Source organism: Saccopteryx bilineata, chromosome 1 (assembly GCF_036850765.1).
Source record: "Saccopteryx bilineata isolate mSacBil1 chromosome 1, mSacBil1_pri_phased_curated, whole genome shotgun sequence".
Classification (NCBI taxonomy): domain Eukaryota; kingdom Metazoa; phylum Chordata; class Mammalia; order Chiroptera; family Emballonuridae; genus Saccopteryx; species Saccopteryx bilineata.
In genome coordinates, this window is record NC_089490.1 from 346,510,867 (window position 1) to 346,535,839 (window position 24,973).

Below are 24,973 nucleotides of genomic sequence, written 5' to 3' on the forward strand. Positions count from 1 at the left end.
TCTAGTTCCTGGGTCAGAGTCCTGACACACAGTATGCACAATAAATGTTTTCATGAACAGTAAATATAGCCATCTATAAATCTCACTTTCACTAGGCACATATCTGTCTAAAACCTTTGGAAAATTGGACAAGTGTCTTCCCCCTTTGACCACATTTATAGCCAGATTGACTCTGAAGGAATATAATATCTTGGTCATTTCCTTGATAACGTTTCAGGAAGTTGGTAGCTAACTGCATCATTTATGACATCAGGAAACCACCATTAGTAGAACACCTATGTGCTGCCACTGTGTACTAAATTTATGCTCTGTATACATTATTACTTCAGTCTTGGCAATCCATGGTAATTCTTTTTAGCTCTTTTTTGGTAAAGAACCTGAGAAAGGAATTTGCCCAAGGTCACACGGCTAGCAAGCGATGAAGCCAAACTAATACAATGTGCAAGATCAGGACTAGATTTTCTTCTAAATGAACTAAAAAATGAGTTTGGCTGGAACTAAGATTTCCCACAGGGCTGAAAAAATGATGAAGGCAGCAAATAACTTGTCTATCTCAGACTATGGGTATGCAATTTTAACAATATAAACTAAAAACCAGTCTTGTTCCTGTTCAGTTTAAATAACTGCACACACTCTTGCCATCCTGTCAAAAAACAGACTCATCAGACATTCAGTTTGAAGAACTATTTTAAAACAAATTCTCAAATTTATTTAACTCATGGGATAACACGGTAGTTTTGTATAAAAAGAAAAAATACAGCCACCACTTACTAACTAAATGTTGCAGGCAGCATATTGGAGATAGTGATCACAGGATCACTGTCACAGGATTTGCATTATCCTTTCAACCAGCACCAGAGGTTTTCAATTCAAAAATTTAGTTTACTAGAGATTTCAGCATCGTCATTATAATAAAAAAAGAGTTGATTTATTTTCCATTTCTATTTAGAAAAACAACTAGAGGAAATGACAGAAATAACCATTTAAAGGGGATTTCTCTCCAGAAATTTTTTATAAAGATTTAAGTCCAGGATTTCTGTGTTTTTATCCATCCATTTAGATAAAAAAATAAAAGGGGGGCAGGGCAGTTGGGAATATGTCAACCTTTACTGAGCTTGCTACACAAAGCGTCTGCCTTTACAAGTCCTAGGTGTCATTCTCCAAACCTCTGGGCTTGAGCAAGTCCATGGGTGCCTGGCTAAAGAGCCCTCGGTGACAGCCGCTCTTAATCCAAGGCCATCACAATACTAACTTTAAATAGTAAATGGCCAGCTGTATCACTCAAGACATACACCAGGCTGAGATGGAAAGAAGTCAGACAACCCTTGACGGTTCATAGTGAGTCAGACCAGCAGCCAAGCCTGTGTTCCTTTCCCAAGTGCACCGTGCAGATCACTGCCACACCACCTCTGTTCATGGAACTCACTGTCCAGCCATAATGGAAGCTGCTTAAAAGTTACCACGGGAATAGATGATTTTCCTGAAGTAACAAATGAAAATATTTAACAGCAGTTTAGACCTACTAACAACTCAGTATCTCTTTCTCTTCTTGGGGAACTTGTACTTTTAGGCAAATGGAAGAGTTAAAAATATAGAGGACCAACATCTATATTGTAATTACGTGCTTTTCTCTCTTCCTCATGACCTTCCTGGAAAATTGTTTCTGAATGTCCAGCTTCCTTAAGAAGAAACTTAACTTACATACTGCATGTAGGAAAAGATTTCTCTTTTAAAAAGCCTTCATTTCCTTGTATGAGTTACACTCTCTACTATTGAGAGTGGGAAAGAGAGAGGGGACAAAAATCACAAAGAGCATTATGAAGCACACCCTGTGTCAGCCACACAAGTCCTTTAACATTGTCATTGCTGACGCTAAGTCATTTCTGGTGACGTTGAATAACATGTCTATTTGTGCTCTGCCTAAGGCTTTTCCCTGACCAATAATTGTGAGTAAAAGTCTAGAGACCTTTTATGAAAGGAGTAGAACACAACGTGCTGGTGTGTAGCCAGGTGTCAGTATACTTTATAATGGAGGAAGAGGATTACAGGGAGATTTTTGTTTCAGGTTTTAGTCCAACCAAGATTTAAAAGACTTATAGAAAACGGTCTCACACAGAATTCTTTGTGGGGAAAGGATGATAAGGGGAGTGGTAACACATCCAGTAAAATTCAGAAATAAAAAAATACCGACGAATCCATAGAATACTACAAAACAAGGACGAATACTCCCTGAGCCATACGCGGATCGGGCACAGGGTAGCCACTAATGGCTTCATCTGATAATTCTGAAACCTGTTCCAATTTTTTTTTTCTGGAGTACATTCTTCTGGACAGGTCAAAGATTGTGCTTAAAAAGTGTCATGAGAAGGTAAGAGCTTTTTAAATATCTTTTGCCTCTTGCTTCCAGATGATTTCCTTTTGGTTGTAAACCAGTAGTACAAACCTTACCAGATCAGATGGTAGAACAGTCAGTCTTCTGATGTAGGTGAGGTGAGGCGCTGGAGGAACTTACACAGTAAGCGAGTTTGTATGTCTTGGTCTTTCCCTGACCACTCCACATCTCTGACCTAACAGAGATGGCAGTTCATTTCTTCTGGAAGAAGCCAGTAATGGACACTTGTCTATTGCCTTTACCCAGAGTAGCAGTCCCTTTCCTGGGGCCCTTTCGTTCCTCTTTGGATTCTTTTTTCACAGTCATTACTGCAGGTCTTTGTATGGAAGATGTCTTCATCTTAAGTTCCTCTTCACTATCTGTGCAGGATTCACTTTCATAGACTTTTTCAGTCACTGGTAGAAGAAAGGAAAAATGGAACATGAGTAGGTTGAGTCATTTAGAATACTGTTCTCTCAAGAGAACAAGATGTCTTGTTCACCAGATCCCCCAGGCCTTTTGATCAAGGAAGGTGTGCTCATCTACTACCAATGTTTTCTCCCACGGGGAGAACAGATCCAGCCTTACATGGGATGTATGTGGTATTCTGAGCTCCCACAGCCTCTAGTTGGGGCTCAGAAAAAACAGTCCCCCTTATTCTCTCACTGCTATGTCCCATGCTTTTAAACAGGCCTTTATCATTTGACTGCCCAAACCCTGCATTTGGGTCCTGCTCTATGCTAATTTCCCAAGCTTTAATTGGTGCCTATCTCCACTGCTCATTTTCCTGGTCTTAATCTCTACTCTATTTGCTGATTTCCATCCTGTCTAGCCAGGCTCATTGCCAGGAACTCTATCTCAATCCTGATGTCTCCCATTCTCAGTACATCCTAAGTACAGAGGATTGGTGACAAGTTACTCAATTGTTTGGTTTTTAGTTTTGAATGAATGCTAATTATCCCAAGATTTACCAACGGTATTATACATCATGAAGATAACTGTCCCAAGCAAACTCTATCAGATGACAAACTTGATCGTTTTAAGCAGGGGTCCCCAAACTTTTTACACAGGGGGCCAGTTCACTGTCCCTCAGACTGTTGGAGGGCTGGACTATAAAAAAAACTATGAACAAATCCCTATGCACATTGCACATATCTTATTTTAAAGTAAAAAAATAAAATGGGAACAAATACAATATTTAAAATAAAGAACAAGTAAATTTAAATCAACAAACTGACCAGTATTTCAATGGGAACTAAGGGCCTGCTTTTGGCTGAGATGGTCAATGTCTGCTTCCATATTTGTCACTGCTAGCTGTAACAAGTGATATGACGCGCTTCCAGAGCCGTGACACATGCGTCAGGCGTCACCGGCAGTAGTACAGTACGTGAGCGACACCGCCAATGAAAGAGGTGCCCCTTCTGGAAGTGCAGCAGGGCTGGATAAATGGCCTCAGGGGGCTGCATGCAGCCCACGAGCTGTAGTTTGGGGACCCCTGGTTTTTTTTTTTTTTTTTTTTTTTTTTGTATTTTTCTGAAGCTGGAAACGGGGAGAGACAGACAGACTCCCACATGCGCCTGACCGGGATCCACCCGGCACACCCCCACGAGGGGGCGACGCTCTGCCCACCAGGGGGCGATGCTCTGCCCCTCCGGGGCATCGCTCTGCTGCGACCAGAGCCACTCTAGCGCCTGGGGCAGAGGCCAAGGAGCCATCTCCAGCGCCTGGGCCATCTTTGCTCCAATGGAGCCTTGGCTGCAGGAGGGGAAGAGAGAGACAGAGAGGAAGGAGGGGGGGTGGAGAAGCAAATGGGCGCTTCTCCTATGTGCCCTGGCCGGGAATCGAACCCAGGTCCCCCGCACACCAGGCCGACGCTCTACCGCTGAGCCAACCGGCCAGGGCCTGGGAACCCCTGGCTTTAAGGAAGGACAATGATAAAATGAGAAATAGTCACCAATTCTCTTATTCCCTATCAGCCAAAGGCATGTTACTTTTTTCTCTGCCAATAACAATCACTGAAACGTTTGTCTAATGAAAACTTTGAAAAGCATTATACTACTGAGCAGTCAATATAAGGAAGCCCAAACACAGACAATGGCTCCCAACAACGATATTACTGAACTGACGAGGGTGTCTTTCCAGTATTACTGCACTACATACACCAAGCACAAGAAACAGAACAATGCCAACTTCCTGTAACTTTAGAGAGCTGAAGCAGCTGTATAACTAATGTCATCTAAATTCTTTCTTCTCAGCCTTTCTGGTTGCAGCAAGTGATGGAGAAACAGTAAAGAAAAACATCTTTTCTTAACTGAACAGAATAACTCAATATACATAATAAATGCTAAAATGATTACAGTGAAAGTATTTTTTTCTCATTTAAGAACAATAGTAGTTGTTTTTTGTTTTTTTAAGTGAGAGGAGGGGAGATAGACTCCCACATGTGCCCCAACCAGGATCCACCTGGCAACCGCTGTCTGAGGGTGATGCTCGAATAAACCGAGGTATCCTCAGTGCCTGAGGCCAATGCTCAGACTAACCAAGTTATCCGCAGCACCCAGGGCCAGCACTCAAACTTATCTAAGACACTGGCTGCAAGAAGAGAAGAGAGAGAAAAAGGGGAGAGGAAAGGAAGAGCAGATGGTCACTTCTCATGTGTGCTCTGACCAGGGGTTGAACCTGGGACATCTGCAAGCCAGGCTGATGCTCTATCCACTGAAACAACTGGTCAGGGCTGAACAATGATAGTTTTAAACTCTTAATTATTGGTCATTTCTAATAAAATATATTACTTAAATTGTTCTAGAGGCATAGGCATTTGAATCAAATCTATCCATGTTCTAATACCTAGTCTGCCATTTATACAAATTTTAATGTGCATCAGAATTACCTGGAGGGCTTGCAAAAACACATTGCTGGTCTCTGTTTCCAGAGTTTCAATTTCAGTAGGTCTGGGGTGGACCTGAGCATTTGCTTTTCTAACATGTCTGGGGATCTGATCTTGAGCATGACTTTTCTACCTCCAAGTCCCCTAAAGTGGGGATAACACTGCCTCACAGAATGTACAGGTGCACCTAGTCATCTTTGGCAAGTCCCCTTCACTGCTAGTTTTTCCCTCACAGTGGCCATGCTGGAGGTCAACTGGCTACTGCCACTGCAGCATTCCTTCACTTATTCCCTCCAATGCTACTAAGGTTGCACAGTTAACAGTCTCCTCCCTAAGAGTTCCCAGGATTTGTCATTACCTTCTAATGCTTAGAATTTACTTTGCTGACTCCTACCAACTTAGAGGCTAAAAACACTGATTAGCCTTATACATATATTAAGTGTTCTCAGAGGCTTTGCTACTCAACTTCGTTCCACAGACCAGAGGACATTAGAATCTCCTGTGAGATCATTAGAAATGCAGCCTCTCAGGTCCTCTCCCAGGCCTACTGTATCAGAAGTTGAGTTTCCACAAGATACTCAAGTAATGCATATGCTCAGCAAAGTTTGAGGTATGTTGTTCTAAAATACAGAATTTCCTTGATATACCTATTAGTTCAGCAATTACAGTCCTACATCATCATCCCCATCTTGTACACAACTTCAAAAGCATTACGTAACTGGTTTACTGGAACAAAATTGTGAGCTGTTATTTACTAGTACATATCTCAAAGTCTGAGTTAAGTCTGAAGAGCCTATAGACACAGAAATGACTTACTAATTTGGTGGTATAGACTTGCTCCTTCATAAGCTATATTCTGTATTCAAAGGGCAGCATGTCTATAATATTAAATTTCAGCATCAATTAACTCATTATTTCATTACTCATTAATGAAACTACTCAATGCCAATTTTGCACAATGCACTGCTTAGGGGGAGGAAGGGAGTTAAAAACCAGTCAGGGCAGCACCAAAAAAATTTCTTAGGCAGCACACTTAGCATACCTTCCAAGTTCAAAGGAGCATTAATTTAAAAACTTTGGCTGCTTCAAACTACAGGACAAAGGAGATTTCAATTTAAAATACAAGATCTTTATTTCAGCTGAACAGCATGCCACTTTTCTGAGATGCCATTTAAAAAGGCCCAGTCTGCATGGGTAACATCAGAATTCTTTTCATCAACTGCTTTAGAAATCTACCTTGTCCAGAAGTCCACCACAAACTTATCTCAAGGGCCCAACTCCCCTACCCTGCAGCAAATTCACAAAAAGGGAAAGATCAGCTTTTTAAGCCCACAGGCCAACTGATCCAGCACAGGACAGGGCAAGAGCTGTGCTGATACATCTGGAACAGTCTGAGCAGAGAGGGGAAAGCAGATCTCTTGTTGGCAACAGGAGCCGAGATTCATTAGCTCGAGCTTGGACTAAAAACGTTAAAAAACCCCAAAAAACCTGCTATGTGAGCACCGTTTTCATCATTGTATCCGAGGCTCTTAATAGTCCTGTGTGGAGACAGGACTGCAAAAAGGCCCACATCCCACACCTGGCCAAAATTTGAGTACTGTGTTTTGAACAAAACAGTATGTAATTGGCCACAAATTCCCAATGAATTGTCACAAAGATCTATTTGACATTTTTCTTTTGGGATAGAAGGAGAAAAAAACTAGCACTAATGCTTTAGTCCTCTTACATTTAAAAGAGAAAAAGAGTAAGAAATTCAACAGAAAGTACATATTGTACCACCAACAGTCAAACTCAGAGGCTTGAAAATGCACTATTAGAAGACTCAAAACAGACTACTACTCAAAGGCAAGAATTCACAGGCTCACAATAAACTTGGCAATGAAAAGGGAATTTCATTTCTCAGTTATATGGTACAATTAAAATGTAGAGGCCTTTTCAAAGGAGTAAGAAGTGGGGAATAATGGGACAAGGCTCTCAGCTGATAAGATGTCTTCACTAGTTTTAACAACCACATTGCCTAGGAAAAACTGATTTTTCACTCTATTTTTAAGACAAAAATTTGAACGAGAAAAGGAAAATCAACAAAGGGAAAAAACAATAAATACTTCTCTGGAGAGTCAAGCCATGGCAGGTGCCATAGGAAAGAAGAAACAACAATTACAGGCTAATCCAACTAACAAGAGGTTGAAGAGGATAAACCCACAGCTCTTTCAACTATAGAGACATGGGCCCAGTATCTGATCATACCATCAGGCCAAATCCTAAAAGCCCCACAGAAGTCTGGTTCAAGTGTGGAAAAGGTACAAGATAAAACATGGCTGAAAATTCAGCCAATGACTCAAAGCCTGAATTTTAGAAAAATGTAAAATATTTTTCCAGTTTTATTGAGATATAATTGAAGTACACCACTGTATAAGTTTAAGGTATACAGTATAATGGTTTGACTTACATATATATATTGTGAAATGATAACCACTGTAAGTTTAGTTAGTAGGTAGCAGCCATCATCTCATACAGATAAAATAAAGAAAAAAATTGTTACCTTGTAAAGAGAACTCTTCAGATAAACTCTTTACTTTCATATATATCTTACAACAGTGTTAACTGTAGCCATCATGCTGTACATACATCCCTAGTATTTATTTTGTAACTAGAAGTTTGTACCTTTTGACCACCTTGATCCTATTCCCCTGCCTCTGGTAACCACAAATCTGCTCCCTTTGTCTATGATTTTTTTTTAACATTGGTTTTGTTTTTTTTTTAAATTTTTTTAAATTTATTTATTTATTTTACGGAGACAGAGAGAGAGTCAGAGGGATAGATAGGGACAGACAGGAAGGGAGAGATGAGAAGCATCAATTATTAGTTTTTCGTTGCGATACCTTAGTTGTTCATTGATTTCTTTCTCATATGTGCCTTAACCGCGGGCCTTCAGCAGACCGAGTAACCCTTTGCTTGAGCCAGCGACCTTGGGTCCAAGCTGGTGAGCTTTGCTCAAACCAGACGAGCCCATGCTCAAGCTGGAGACCTCAGAGTCTCGAACCTGGGTCCTTCCGCATCCTAGTCCGATGCTCTACCCAATGTGCCACCGCCTGGTCAGGCTATGATTTTTTTTTTAAAGGTTCCACATGTAAATGAGATCATACAGTATTTGTCTTTGTTTGTCTGACATTTCATTTAGCACAATACCCTCAAGGTCCATCCATGTTGTCACACATAGCAGGATTTTATTTTTCATGGCTGAACATTTTGTTTTATACATACATACATATGTATATATAAACACCCCCCACACAACTTCTTCATTCATTCTCTGTCGATGTGAACACTTGGGTTGTTTCAAAGCCTAAATTCTATTCCCCTCTAGGCCTCTATAAAAAGCACATGCTTTTACCTAACATGGCTTAAAATAGGAAACATTAAGGAAGTAATCTGGAAGAGTCAAACCTCTCTGAAGAACAAATGGAATAAAATATCAAAGACTTAGGACACTCTCTTCAGTCTCATCTGATCATCTGTAGAAGCTTTCTTTCCATTGTTCAAATGTTCAAAGTGACCAAAAAAACCCCAAACAAATAACCTTCCCAAAAAACCCTAAATATTTTTCAACATCTCTGATAACTAATCTTAAGTTGTAATTGTGATTTCCACCTTAAAAGTGTTTTTAGCTATATTACCTCACCCGAAATTTCACAACAACCCCACATGTAGGCAAAATAGGAATTCTACTTTCATTTCATAGATCAAGAAGCTACCCAGTAGAGATGACATAACTTTTATCTAAGATCTCAAAGCTATTTTTATAGTGTATGGCCAAACAAAAACCAGGTATTCTAATTTGAGATGCAGTGGTCTCCCTTGGGGGTGAGTGACATGCACATTCAAGTTTGAGGCATGATGCTCTATAAAGGATTATGGTGCCTGTCTATGGAAATAACTTGATCTCTGAATTTGGAGCCAAAAATTTTTCTTACCCATGCAGCCTTCCTCATCCCTGAAAGTTTTAGATTTCAGTACGCGCTTTCGTTTTCTTTTGTTTTCTCCACTTAAGCTCTGAAAGATGAGAGGAAGATCAGAGATTACAACATGAAGGTGACCAATAAAAGTACAGAGAAAAATAAAAGCTTTTTAATTTATAACAATCAATCTCCAATAGTCCACAATGATAAAAAGCTGAAGTAGGAATTCTATACATTTCCTTTTAGAGGATCAGCCATCCTACATAGATAAGTCATGCTCATTGTATGTGCAGGCTTGACATTTCATTATTTCTGAGAAAAAAGTACCAGGTTGAGTAAAACTCTGTGTTCATTCAGCAACATACTTTCACTAAACAGTGCAGGCACTTTGGGTTAAAAAAACCAACAGGACAAGAACCTTAGTGGAGAAGAGAGACAAGGAAAACAGACCACTGTGATAAGGGCTTTATAGGAGGGCTGAGGCAGGTATGGGAGAACACAAGACCCCTAAACCAGACCAGAGGTCTCCACAGCACCTGCCCTTGCTGTAGATATTGCTATTTCTGCCTTGACACTTAACATTACATCCGTCTAATTTAGTCTCAGACTGCTATTACTTTCCTTTCATTTTCACTGATTTTTAATTCCATTTGCTCTTCAGCTAATGAAGAAATTGATGCAAAATCTGAATGACGGTCTTAATACAACAAAAAGTGCTGGTCATCAAGGAAACAAACTTGTCAGCACCCATTTGCTCAACTGTTCATTATCTACACTGATAGATGTGACAAATGCAGCTAAAGATCATTCAGAACCACATTTCCCCATTTGGTGCCAGCTTTTCTCATCTAGCCCTTTTCTGGAGGAATAACCAATATGCATATGTTGTTTGTTCTGTATCCTTCACACACTGTGCCCTGATGCAGGCAAGACCTCATTTTGCACAGTTCCGACAGGAGTTAGGTAGCACAGCAGTCCTGATGCTGAAGGTCACGGAAAGCAAAATAGCTCCCAGGACGACCTCTGCAACCTTCCCGAAACTTTGACCTACAGCTGATATCTCACTTCAGGTGAGAAGACAGGGAATGTCCATTCTTAAGACTTATGGGAGAGCAGAATGAGACAAGAGCCATCTACTGGCATTTATGAAGTACAGTGGTCCCTCGTCTATTGTGGGGGTTAGATCCCAGAACCCCTCTGATAGGCGAAAATCCGCAAAGTAGCGACCTTATATTTATTTTATTATTTATATATATTTTAAAGCTTTATAAACCCGCTCCACACTCCTATAAACTTTTCCCACACTGCTATTTACCTTTCCCATACTTATTTTGCTTATTTTACCGCAAATATAATTAAAATAATAAATACATAAAAATACATATATACTGCAAAATCCCATGATATAGTGAAAAATCTGTGATACAAAATTAGATATATATAATTTAAAAATCTGCGATACAATGAGACTGCAAAAAGTGAACGGTGATATGGTGAGGGACGACTATATATAGAAGAATGGATTTAACAAAGTAGTTTTAGGTCCTTGGATACAAAAGAATAAATGAGAAGACAACCATCCCCGTAAGTTGTACCTTGACAGAAGGAGGCTCTGGCTCAGTCTTTTGCACTGGTTCAGGACGTGGAGACTCAGGAGGAGGTGGGGATGGTGACTCAGCTTCATAAGCCCCAGGAGAATCTGGTATGACTGAAATTATGAAATATGCTTAGTTAGATAAGAGGAACTTTGGCTCTTTCTGGTACATTGCCTTCTCCACTGGCTAAGTTTCCATGTCCAGCAAAGGACATTTTGCAGGGCAGTAATTCATGTCAACCAAGGACTCTGCAGTTAAATGTATCTTTAAAATCTACATCTTTTTTTTTTTAAAGGTGAGAAAAAGGGAGATAGGCAGACTCCCGCATGCACCCCAACTGGTATCAACCTTGCAACCCCAGCTGAGGATGATGCTTGAGTACCAACCTATTTTTAGTACCTGGGGCCACACTTGAAACAACTGAGCCATTGGCTGAAGAAGAGAAAGAGGGAGAGAAGGGAGAAAGGATGGGGTGAGAAGCAGATGGTCACTTCTCATTTGTGCCTGGACCGAGAATGTCCATATACTAGGCTGATGCTCTATCCACTGAGCCACTAGCCAGGGCCACATCTTATAATTTTATACAAAGAAAATTACAGAATCAAGAATTATTTGAGCTAGAATGTACCTTAGAGATGATTTTAGCTAAATCTTTTATTTTACAGATACCGGTAAGTCAGGGTATGAAGTTATTTTATAAATATCCACTCATCACCTACTATGAGTCATGAATGACTTACATTGTTTCACTTTATCCTCAGGACAACCCTAACAGACAAATACTATTCACAGATTAGATCTGAGTAAACAGAGGTTCCAAGAGGTTAACTTGACAAGGTCACAGAGTTTGCAACTGAGGTAGAAGGTTTTAGACCCAAGGCAGTCTGATTCCTCAGCCTTACTACTCCCAACTATCCTATGCTGCCTTATCATACAGGACCAGACACTCTCTCTTTAAATCAAGTAATTGGAAATAACCTCAGATTATACCAAATGTTCCATCCCAATGTCTTTGTGATTGGTCTGAGGATTATTTGCAATCACCCGTGATTTTGTTATACAGAAACTTTCCAGCTGACACTAAAAGCATAAATCTTGGGGAGAATCACATATGAAATCATTACAGTTATAGCTCTAATAACTAAGACCTGCTTAATATGTTTAATGGGAACTATTTCTAGTCCCTGGACCATTGATAAGGCTTGTTTCGCTATACTGAGAAACTTCCAGGAAAGAAATATTGCTATGGAAGTGGTATTACTCAAAAAGAGAGCAACACCAGAGTGATCCCATCATTTCCAAATAGTTCCAGAAGTAGTGGTCTCAGTATAAGGCCCATGAGAGGGCAAGTGAAAATCCTCAGCTGACCTATTGCTTAATCTCCACAAAGAAACTGCTGGTCAAGGGACTGGGTAGCTGCTTAGCCACACCTGCTCCCTGAATCTCCTGGCTGTATTCAAATTCTTAGCATAAGTCTTGGATCTGAAACCCTCCCAAATGATTAGGTCAGTGTTAAAAATTATGACAGTAGAGGGTTCAAGGCCAAATGACCTAAAGAAGTGAAGCATAACAAGAGCCAGAATGAAACAATAAACTACACACTTCAAGTATGAAATGGGTCCCAAAACTTTTTAAGCTCTGGGACACAAGAGACAAACACATAAAAGAAAGTGGTCCAGCTATTAACCCAGCTCTGGGAGGCTAGAACCTGATGGGTACTCAAGAGAGCAAAAGAAAAGCTAAACCACAGAACCAAGGACCCATTTTTTCTGAAGGTATAGCTATTAAGAAAGCTGTATCACCATGTGTTACAGTGGGATGAGGAAAGTTTATGCAGTGAGGAAGCTAAATAAAAGAAATTTTTGAATACTTACAGTAATAATCTTAGGAGTACTCACTCTATTTCCAGTTCTGTAACCACTTAAATAAATCAAGGGAACAATCGCAGGGACACCCTCTAAGACCCTTTTCCACTGTACTTGTGGAATTGTTTGTTTACCTAGATTCCCTCTTCAGACTCTAAGCTCCACAGAGAACTAGGTACCATGAATTTCCTGGCATTGAACATACAGTAACTTTTTTTTTTTTTTTTTTTTAGTAAAGGAAAACATTTTCTAAACTAAATCTGGGGCAAGGGGCTTCTTAGTCAAGGAAGATTCAGTATATACCACATTTCCCCATGTATAAGATACTCCATGTAAAAGATGCACCTTAATTTTGGGGCCCAAAATTTGAGGGAAAAAAAAGTATTACATAAAGTTATTGAACTCAAGTTTTATTCACAATAAAACTCATACAACTCCTCATCTGCATGAAAAAGTGGGAATTGCAAGTAAAAAACTACAACCACTGTATTAGACACACCCAGTTTTAGACTCCAAATTTTCCAGAAAAAGGTGAGTCTTATACATGGGGAAATAAGGTACCTCCCTCTCCACACACCCTCCCTAGAGAGAAATATAATGATAAAGATATGAAACGTTATAGACTCTCCCCCACTACCAAGGAAGAAAACAGAAGGGCCAAGAACTCATTAACGATTAAAAAATTTCAACAAATCCCTGGGCGATGAAGGCAGATGGGAGGAGGTTGACAAGGGAGCATCAATCAGATAAGTTGACAGGAGAGATTACTACCTATTATAAAACTTATTTTTTATCTGTTTTTTTTGAAATTGTATATATAGGTATTACTTTTTAAAATAAATTATTTTAAGAATGAAAGAACAGGGGAAACAACCAGAATTTTCTGGGTTTTCCAAACATTAATCTTTCATTCTCGTAGTAACTCCACAGTCATTAGTACTATCATTATTATTTCTATTTTAAACAACTGAGGTTCATTCAATGAGATTAAAAAGACTCCTGCCCACATTCATATGCTAGAATCTGTCTGTCTGCCTGAGTCTTTATTACCTAGCCATGCATTCTTCCTCAATATACTTTTAGTGACATAAGCATATGAAATGTTTGACATACTGGTGTAATTTAAATATAGGGTGGGGCAAAGTAGGTTTATGGTTGTTTGACTGGAAAATAAGAATTAATCACTAATACAAGAATAAACTCATAAACTCTTGTGTTTCACATACTCATAACTGTAAACCTACTTTTATCTACCCTGTAGATTTGTAACAAATCTGCAGTTCTTCAGATGAAAAGCCCTCAGTGGTGAAATATCACTCACCCCTGAAATTACCTTTGTTGGGAGCATAGTAAGACCAGTAAAAAATAATTTCAGGGATCCAGCAAGGTTACCACTGTTTCTCAGTTTTCTGGCACAGATTGGTAATTAGAATTCTTGGAAATCATTTATAGCTTCCTAGGACATTTTTTTTATTACCTATCTTACCTTTAAAAGGGGCTCATTTACTTAACATTCTCCATAAGCAATCTGCGAGGACTAAAACTGTTAGCAAAGACTTAAGAAACATATTGGTTACCACTATTTCTTCCTAGCAATGTAGACATTTCTTAGTGTTACTTCTTTTTCGGTCCAGCCTTTTCTTGCCTTACAAAAGAGAGTATGTAAACTTGCTAAAAGCGTTCATGACTCTGCCAGGGAGAGGAGAAAGGAATAGTATATCTTAAGTGGAGAGCTAAGGATATGAAGCTGGAGGGACTTTTTCCTGAGAGAGGGACCGCAAGTGTATTACTGCTGTTACTTACAGAACACCTCAACAAGAAAACTTCGTCCGTCAAACACTATCCTGCGCTTCTGACACGCCATCTTATTTGATGTTCATAAAAGCCTACAGTTTCTAATAACACCCCCGTTTTACAGATGAGAAAACAGGAATTAAAGAAGGAATCTGTCTAAAGTGGCACACAGTAAGTGGTGGAGGGTCTGTCTGACTCCAAAGTCCCTGCCATTCCCTCCACTCCTGCTGCCTTCAAACTTACAATGGCATACTATGCTAATAGCACATATTCAGTGTAGCAGAAATAAAACACTAATAGGTTAGAGACTGTAAAAAGGTTTAAAATAAAATCCTACTGGCTTTGAGACAAATAAATTTAGGAGTAAAATGACCAAGGTTTACAAATTTAGTCAGATGCCAAAATTTATCTTTGCCAGAGAAAGATTCTGACAGCCTCTGCTCCACATCATTTGTTACTATAGGTTGTCCATTTCTATCACATTTCTTCTCACTCCATCCCAAACTAACCCCACTCATATTACATAGGTATCATTTTTGTGGGCTAAGGGTCAGAATTACAGAGATTATTTCAAAAGTATGTAATGAGTGCTCAATCAACCACAGTAATTCCTTGACTTAGAGCTGATTCCTTCACTAATACGAGAGTATCTAGTTTCCCTTTTCAATGTACATTAGGCTCATGGCTTCAAATATTTTTCCAGAATCTTCCTCAAGTTCTTTACCTGGTTGAAAATGGGGACAGATGTTCCAATTAACACATATTCCTAAATTACTTACTAGTTATTTCCTATGTGTATGCACAGAGTTGTCTATTTTCTAAACTCTTAACTGGTCCGAGTGTTCCTTGATGGTTGTTTCAACACACTTGGGAATTTTCCTTTAAGCAGTCGTGGTCAAACCATTTTGATAAATGACATGGAATGAGTACATAGCAACTGCCTCTCTGGGATGCCCACAATGCCTTCTCCCCACCCATGCCAAGGACTGATTAAAAACCTTGGCTTGTGCCTGACCTGTGGTGGCGCAGTGGATAAAGCGTCGACCTGGAATGCTGAGGTCGCCGGTTCAAAACCCTGGGCTTGCCTGGTCAAGGCACATATGGGAGTTGATGCTTCCTGCTCCTCCCCCTTCTCTCTCTCTCTCTCGTAAAAATGAATAAATAAAATCTAAAAAAGTAAATAAATAAATAAATATTAAAAAAAAAAAAGAAAAGAATAGTTAAAAAAAAAACCTTGGCTTGGGTGGGCACAGGGTATCATAGGCCATAAACTTGAACAGGTAAGCATGACTGGAAGGATCTAAATCCATGGAAGAGTCAAAGATGGCCCTCTCTCATAGCCAGATTCAACCTTTTGTACAATTTCTTAGGTCTATTTATTCCTTTTGCATTACTGTCATCTAGATATGAAATTTGTTGTCTTTTTTTCCATTCAAGAACAGGGGGTATGTTTAAGCTTTATTTTCAGCTCTTATAGCAGTTTCAATGTAAAAGTAATAGAGTCGAACAAGTTTAGTTTTGTCATGAGATAGCATAGTAGATTATTCTTTTTAATCTCTCTTAGCATTAATTTGGTTTTTTTTAATGTACCTTTTACATGTTACCGAATTCCTCTGGATTAGCATTCCTCCCTCTGCTACCATTACCTCAAATGTTTTATACCCATTATGGCATGAACTCATGAAGAACTGATTATAGCAACTCAAGATTTTCACCACTGGTTCTCTAAGCAGGCTCTGGCATATCAGTTCAACCCAATGGTCTTTTCTCTTAAGCCTCCTTCTCTTTCTATATACTTCCATTTACACGATTTGGAAAGAGATTTTGGCTCTTAGAATACTTGTTATTCCTTTAAAAGGCACATTAATTTTGCTGATTAGTGGTGGTGCAGTGGATAGAGCGTCGACCTGGGATGCTGAGGTCCCAGTTTTGAAACCCTGAGGTTGCCAGCTTCAGCACAAGCTCACCAGCTTGAGTGCAGGGTCGCTAGCTTAAGCATGGGATGATTGACATAATCCCAAGGTCAATGGCTTGAACCCAAGTTCATTGGCTTCAGCAAGGAGTCAATGGCTGAGCTTGAACACTGTTCCCACCCCCGTCAAGGCACATATGAGAAAGTCAATAAAGAACTAAAGTGCCGCAACTACGAGTTGATGCTTCTTCTCTCTCACTTCCTCCCCCCCTAAAAAGGGCATATTAATTTTTCTACATGAGAATCTTGCCCTTATTCTGCTTATCTTACAACTGTGTCCACCTCCTAAAACTGGAAGGGCCCCTGATACCATTCTCTTTCAAGAATGATATTATAGATTCTTCATCTTAGCATGGTTTTACTCATACGGTGTGGAATACCACCAACACCCTTGATGCCTACCATATAACCCTTTTTTAAAGAGTGATATGAATGGAACATCTCTGGTTTATTTTTTAAAAAAGAAAAGGTCTTAGGCTCATCTTGGTGTACCCTGAGACTTTTTTGTGAGTGGCCTCAGGCCCAGCACTGGTGCTGAGTTTTCCTGCTGTGAACATCATGTACCCCTACCTGCTGACTTACTGAGAACCTGTCTCAGGCAACTCATGTACCACCAGAGGTTCTATCAGTGACAAAGCCTAACAGGCAGATAGCAGCAGGTGAAGCCACACCTCGGGGAACCTTGGGCCTTTTGCTGATCTACCCCAAGCCCAGTATTAGGGGAAGTAGACCTCGGTATAAAGCTTGGCCCCTCCCACATGACTCAGGTCCAGTAACTGTGGGTTATTATGTAGTTCCTAACAGGTAGCCCAGGGCTGGTCACAGGCAACGTCTGACACTGACCTGTACTAGTGTCCTTCCTAAAAGACACCAAAACCAAAACATAGTAGCTGGCTTCAGACAATACCAGAGCATGACCTAGTTAGTTTCACTGTGGCACGTCCAAAGGGAGATCTCAGAAGGCACCCCAGACCCTGCTGGGACGTATTTCATTTCATGGGGTTGGCCCCCAAACAGCAGCTCATACACAGTGGTTAGGGTCAATCCTCACAGCCAGCCAGCCTGTAGGTCAACGCCACCCACAGACAGGCAAACAGCAATCAAGACTATACTGTAACAGGAGGGCTCACATAACGCACACAAGAGACATTCCTGGAACACCTAACTTAGGTGATCAGACAGAGAGACTGCACCACTGAGCTCTATAGGACACCTACTACTTGAGGCTACCCTATCAAGTCTGGGAGACATAGCAGATCTACCTAATACACAGACAGAGAGGTGGCCAACATGGAGAGAGAAGAAAATATGCCCCAAATGAAGAACAAGAGAAATACCTCCACAAAATACTAAATGAAATGGAGGCAAGCAATAACATTACAACAGTTGTAAGGATGCTCAAGGAACTTAAGGAACACATGATGAACTCAGTGAGAACTTAAACAAAGAGACAGTAAGCATAAGAAATAACAAAGGAACCATAAAAAAGAACTAGTCAGCGATGAAGAATCAATACCTGAAACAAAGAATACACTAGAATAAATCAAAAGCAGATTAGATGAAGCAGAGGATCAAATCAATAATTTGAAAGACAAGGTAGCAGAAAACACAATAAAAGCAGCAAAAAGGAAAAAATAAATTTTTTAAAATGGTAATTTAAAGGACTCTAGGAAAAAATCAAGCATAACAACATCTGCATCATAGGGGTACCAGAGGAGGGGAAATAGACAAAGGAATTGAGAACCTTTTGAAGAAATGACTGAAAATTTCCCTACCTGGTAAAGGAAAATGACACACAAGTCCAGGAAGCAGAGTTCCAAATAAAAAGAACTCAAAGAGGCCCACACCAAGACACATCATAAATAAAATGGCAAAGGTTAAAAACAAAAAGAAATCTTTAAAGCAGCAAGAGAAAGTTACCTACAAGGAAGCTTCCATAGACTCAGGTGATTTCTCAATGTAAACTTTTAAGGACAAGAGAGATTAGCTTGAAATATTCAAAGTAATGAAAAGCAAAGACCTACAAACCAAGACTAGTCTACCCATCAAGGATATCGTTTAAAATTGGAAAGTCTGACTTTGGTGGCACAGTGATAGAGCATCAACCAGGAACACTGAGGTCATCAGTTTGAAACCTTAGGCTTGCCAGGTCACGGCACATACCAGAAACAACTACTACAAGCTGATGCTTCCCACTCCTCCCTCCTTTCTCTTTCCCTCTCTCTCTCCCTCCTCTCTCTCAAATAAATAAAATCTTTAAAAAAAAATTGAAGAAGAAATGAAGAGCTTCCCAGACAAGAATAAACTAAAGGAGTTCATTACTATCAAACCAGTATTATGAGAAATGTTAAAGGGACTTCTTTATGAAAAAAAGGAAATATGAATAATAAAATGGCAATAAACTGCACAACTATAATTACTTTAAATATAAATGAATTGAATGCTACAATCAAAAGACATTGATTGGATAGCTGAATAGATAAGAAAACAAGACCCATATATGTGCTGTCTACAAGAGACCCACCAGATCAAAACACTGACTGAAAGTAAAGAAATGGAAAAAGATATTTCATGCAAATGAAAACAAAAAAAGAGCTGGAGTAGCAACACTTATACCAGATAAAACAGACTTTAAAAGAAAGGCTATAATAAAAGACAAAGAAGGACAATACATAATGATAAAGAGATCAATCCAACAAGAGAATATAACCCTTGTAAACATTCATGCACCAAACATAGGAACACCTAAACATATAAAGCAAATACTGGACACAAAGGAAGAGACTGACAGTAATATAGTAATAGAGTAATAGGAAATTTTAACACCCAGTTGACATCAATGGATAGATCTTCCAGATAGAAAACAAGAGGGAAACAGCAGCCTTAAATGACACACTGGACCAGATGGAATTGACATTTTCAGAGCATTTCACCCCAGGAAAGCAGAATACACATTCTTTTCAAGTGCACATTGAACACTTTCTAGGATAGACCATATGTTGGGCCACAAAACAAGTCTCAATAAATTTAAGATAATTAAAATCGTATCAAGCATCTTCTCCACAACCACAATGGTATGAAACTAGAAAGCAATTATGTGAAAAACAAAGCGCACGGAGGATAAATAGCATGTTACTAAACAATGAATGGGTTAACAATGAGATCAAGGAAATCTAAAAAAAAACAATCTTACCTAACACCTAAAGGAACCAGAAAAATAACAACAAAGACCAAAGTGAAAAAAGGAAGTAATAATAAAGATGAGAGTGGAAATAAATAAGAGTAAAAAAATATAAAAGATCAATGAAACCATGAGCTGGTTCTTTGAAAAGATGAATCATTAACCAGATGCATCAAGAAAAAAAGAGTGAGAACTCAAATAAATAAAATAAGAAATGAAAGGGGGAGAAGTAACAACTGACACTAAAGAAACACAAAGAATTGTTAAGAAAATATTACGAGTGACTGTACGCCAAGAAATTGGACAACCTGGACAAAACGGATAAATTCCTAGAAACATACAATCTTCCAAAACTCAATCAAAAAATCTAAACAGACCAATTAGAACTAATGAAATCAAAGCGGTAATCAAAAAACTGCCAGCAAACAAAAGTCCTGGACCAGATGGCTTCAGTTGAATTTTATCAGTCATTCAAAGAAGAATTAACACCTATCCTTTTCAAACTATTCCAGAAAATTCAAGAGCAGGGAAGACTCCTGAGCTTACCTAAGAGAAGAGCATTATTCTTATTCTAAAATGAGATAAAGACATTACAAAGAAAATTATAGGCCAATATCCCTACTGAACAGAGATGCAAAAATCCTCTACAAAATATTAAACTAAATTAAGCACTACATTAAAAAGATTGTACACCATGGTATAGTGGAAGTTATTCCTGGGATGGAAGGTTGTTACAATATCCACAAGTCAATTAATGTGATACACCACATAAGCAAACTGAAGAATACAAATCACATGATCATATCATTAACGCAGAAAAAGCATTTGACAAAATCCAGCATCCATTTATGATAAAACTTCTCAGCAAAGTAGATATAAAGGGAACATACCTCAAAATAATAAAAGCCATCTATGACAAATGCACAGATAGCATCATACTCATTGGGGAAAAACAAAAAGTGTTTCCCTTAAGATCAGAAACAAAACAGGAATGTCCACTTTCACCACTCTTACTCAACAGTATTGAAAGACCTAGCCTCAGCAATTAGATAAGAAATAAAAGGCATCCAAATTGAAAAGGAAAAAGTACAACTCTCATTATTTGCATATCACATGACACTGTACACAGAAAATCTTAATGATCAGGCCCTGGACGGCTGGCTCAGTGAATAGAATGTCAGCCCTGCATGCAGAAGTCCTGGGTTCAATCTCTGGTCAGGGCACACATGAGAAGTGACCATCTATATCTGCTTCTCTTCTCCTTCCTCTCCCCTCTTCTCTTTCTCTTCCTCTCTCACAGCCAGCGGCTCAACTGGTTCAAGTGTTGGCCCTGGGCACTGAGGATAGCTCAGTTGATTTGAGCATCAGCTCAAGATGGGGGCTGCTGGGTGGATCCTTATCAGGGCACATGTGGGAGTCCATCTGCCTAGCTCCTCTCCTCTCACTTAAAAAAAAAAAAAAGTTCACCAAAAACTAAAACTGATAAATGAATTCAGTAAAGTAGCAGGATGCAAAATAAATATTCAAAAATCAGCTACATTTTTATACACCAATAATAAACTATCACAGTGATTTTCACTCAGTGTGCTGCAAGAATTTTTAAAACATGCAATACCTATTTAGTCAGGGACACTGACCTCTTTTCCCTACAATAACCATCTAATGTGAATAAATAAAAATTATACTTTTTTTTTTTGGTCAGATCAGCAAAAAAATTTTTTTGGTGTATTGCAGAATTTTAGTAATTTATGTATACCATGAGATGAAAAGGTTGAAAATCAATGAACTCTCAGAAAAGAAAACTAAGAAAACAATCCTGTTTACAACATCAAAATAAAATGCCTAGGAATAAATTTAATCAAGGCAGTAAAAGAATTGTATTCAGAAAATTATTAAGACATTAAAGAAAGAAATTGAAGATACAAATTAATGGAAACATATACCATTCTCATGAATAGAAAGAATTAACGTTATTACAATGTCTGTAATACCTAAAGCAATCTATAGATTCATACAATCCCTATCAAAATACCAATGGCATTTTTCACAGAACTGGAATAACCCTAAAATTTATATGAAACTACAAAAGACCTCGAATAGCCAGCCGAATCTTGAAAAAAAACACAAAGTCAGAGGTATCATTCTACCTGATATCTAACTATACCACCAAGCTATAATAATCAAAATGGCATGGTTCTGGCATAAAAACAAACAGAGATCAATGAAACAGAATAAAGAACCCATAAATAAACCCACACGTATATAGTCAATTAATAGAGCAAGAACATACAATGGGGGAAAGACAGTTTTTTTCAATAAATGATGTTGGGAACATTGGACATATGTAATGAGTAAAAATAGACTACCTTCTTAAACTATATATAAGATTAACCTCAAAATGGGTTAAGGACTTAAATGTAAAACTTGAAACCTAAGACTCCTAGAGGAAAACATAGGCAGCAAAATCTCTGACACCTCTCTTAGCAATATTTTTTCTGATATATCTCTTCCGGCAAGGGAAGCAAAAGAAAAATAAACAAATGGAACTACATCAAAATAAAAAGCTTTTGCACAGTGAAGGAAACAAGGAACAAAACAAAAAGACAACCTACTGAATGAAAGAAGTTATTCTCTAATGATAGATCCAATAAGGGATTAAAAATCAAAATTTATAAAGAACTCATATAACACTAAAAAAAAACCCCCAAACAATCCAATTTTAAAAAATGGTAGAGAACCTGGATACTTCTCCAAAAGAGACATATGATGTCCATTATGCTCTACACATCATTAATCATCAGAGAAATGCAAATTAAAACCACAAAACATCACCTTACACCTGTCTGAATGGCTATCATTAATAAATCAACAAACAAGTATTGTTGAAGATGTGGAGAAAAAGGAACATTTTTGCACTGTTGGTGAGAATGCAGATTGGTGCAGCCACTATGGAAAACAGTATGGCGGTCTTTCAAAAAATTAAAAATGTTCTGTCTTATGTATGACCCAGCAGTTCCACTATGGGTATACATCCAAAGAAACCCAATACTAACTCAAAAGAATATATGCACCCCTATGTATACTGCAGCATTATTTACTGTAGCCAAGATATGGAAGCAACCAAATGACCATCAATAGACGAGTGAGTACACACACACACAGACATATAAACACAATGGACTATTACTTGCCCATAAAAAAAGAATAAAATCTTACCATTTGCAACAACATGGGAAGATGTGGAGGGTATTATGCTAAGTGAAATAAGTCAGACAAAGAAAGACAAATACAGTATGATTTCACTTGTATGTGTGGAATCTGAAGAACAAAATAGTCTGACCAGATAGTGGCACAGTGGAGAGAGCGTCAGCCTGGGATGCTGAGGATCTAGGTTCAAAACCCCAAGGTTCATGCAGCTTGAGTGCAAGCTCACCACTTGAGCGCAGGGTCACTGGCTTGAGTGTGAGATCACAGACAGGACCCCATGATCACTGATTTAAGCCCAAAAGTCGCTGGCTTGAGCCCAAAGGTCACTGGCTAAGCTAAAGCACCCCAGTCAGGACACAGATGAGAAAGCAATCAATGAACAACTAAGGTGCTGCAACTATAAATTAATGCTTCTCATCTCTCTCCCTTCCTGTATCTCTAAGAAAAAAAAAAGAGCAAAATAAATGAACAAACAAGTAGAAGCATATCCATAGATACACAGAACAAACAGTTGAATGGGGGTGGGGGACACTGGGGTGGTGGTATTTGTGGGGCTGGGTAAAAAAGGTGAAGGGGTTAATAATTACAAATTGGTAGTCACAAAACTGATTTGGGATATAAAGTACAGCATAGGGAATATAGTCAATATTGTAATAATTATGTATTTGAAATATCGGGGGCAGGGAGGCCACTTTATAAAGTACTATATATTGTTTTCTAACCACTATGCTGTGCACCTAAAACTAATATAAAATAATACCGAATGTAAACTGTAATCCTTATTTTCTTTCCCTTTGTATTTGCTATTTAGCAAATTACAAGAAAATTATAGTTCTGGTCAAAAGGTTCTATATGTGTCTCAACAGGATTACCAGTGTCATCGTGACCCATAATACATTACTTTTTAGTTCTTTGAGATCATAATAAGTATTAACCTCTGCTGTGGACCGAATGTTTATGTTTCCCCCAAATTCCTATGTCGAAACCCCAAACCCTAATGTGACGGTACTTGGAAGTGGGTAGTTTGGGAAGTAATTGAGCTATGAGAGTAGAGCCCTCATGAATGAGATTAGCACCTTTATTAGAGACATGTGAAAGATGATTTCTCATCCTGCTATGTGAAGCGAGAGCAAAAAAGGTGTCCTTCTGCAAAGCAGAAAGAGCTCTCACCAGGTACTAGATCAGCTGGTTTCCTGATTTTGGACTTCTCAGCCTTAAAATATGTGAGGAATAAACTTTTGTTGTTTAAGCCATGCAGTCTGTGGTATTTTTGTTATAGCAGCCTAAACTTATAGATAATCCCATTAGCCAAAAATTAATAGCAATGCTAACCTTCATCTTCACTGCTGTCAGACTCAGGAAGTTTCAGTCTTCTCCTCTTTTTCTTCACGTTTATAGTTTCTTTTGTCTCATCATCAGATAACTCCATGCGCTTTCCCCTGTGGCTATCCAGGAAAAATTTAAGAATGTCACACAAAATAAAACGATAAATATCCACATACTACTATGGACTTGCATCATAACAAATGGCCTTAATTCCAGAAGACAGAAATCACAGTAGACTAACAAGTACTGTATTCTTCCTAAGTCTAACTGACCACAAGTAGGTTATTTCATTAGGTGACCAGAATAAAAATTTCTCTAGCTCTCTACAGACCCCTGAAAACTACCACAAGGTTACTGAAAATCTTTGTAAATTCTTACTTCCCCTATTGCTTTCAGTAATTCAATAAGCATTAAATAAGCAGCTACTACCTAAACATATGAGGCTATTTGCTAAACACTGAGGATGTAACGATCAAGAAAATACTGTTCCCGCCTGTTCCTGAGCGGGCAGAGGCGCAGTGGATAGAGTGTCAGCCTGGGATGCTGATGACCCAGGTTTTAAACCCCAAGGTCATTGGCTTGGGCATGGAATCATAGACATGACCACATGGCGATGGCTTGAGCTCAAGGGTCACTGGCTTGGCTGGAGACTCACCTGAGTCAAGGCACACATGAAAGAGCAATCAATAAACAACTAAGGTGCTGCAACTCTGAGTTGATGCTTCTCATCTCTTTCCCTTCCTGTCTGCCTCTCTCTCCCTCTCACTAAAAAAAAAAAAAAGTTCTTAAGGAGCTTTGACTAGAAAAACTATAACT

At 38.8% G+C, this 24,973-nt stretch overlaps 1 protein-coding gene across 2 annotated transcripts in view; it reads right to left on the reverse strand.

The window, feature by feature from the left end:
* Nucleotides 1-692: 692 nt before the first annotated feature.
* POLD3 (DNA polymerase delta 3, accessory subunit) overlaps nt 693-24,973 on the reverse strand; it is a 59,347-nt gene continuing 35,066 nt past the window's right edge. For both annotated transcript variants that reach the window (XM_066250121.1, XM_066250114.1), the window contains exons 9-12: nt 24,164-24,276; nt 10,813-10,925; nt 9,233-9,311; nt 693-2,787 (exon numbers count right to left, since the gene is read on the reverse strand). In XM_066250121.1, the coding sequence (XP_066106218.1) occupies nt 2,585-2,787; nt 9,233-9,311; nt 10,813-10,925; nt 24,164-24,276 (508 nt within the window). In that variant the 3' untranslated portion in view covers nt 693-2,584. The remainder of the gene's footprint in view (nt 2,788-9,232; nt 9,312-10,812; nt 10,926-24,163; nt 24,277-24,973) is intronic.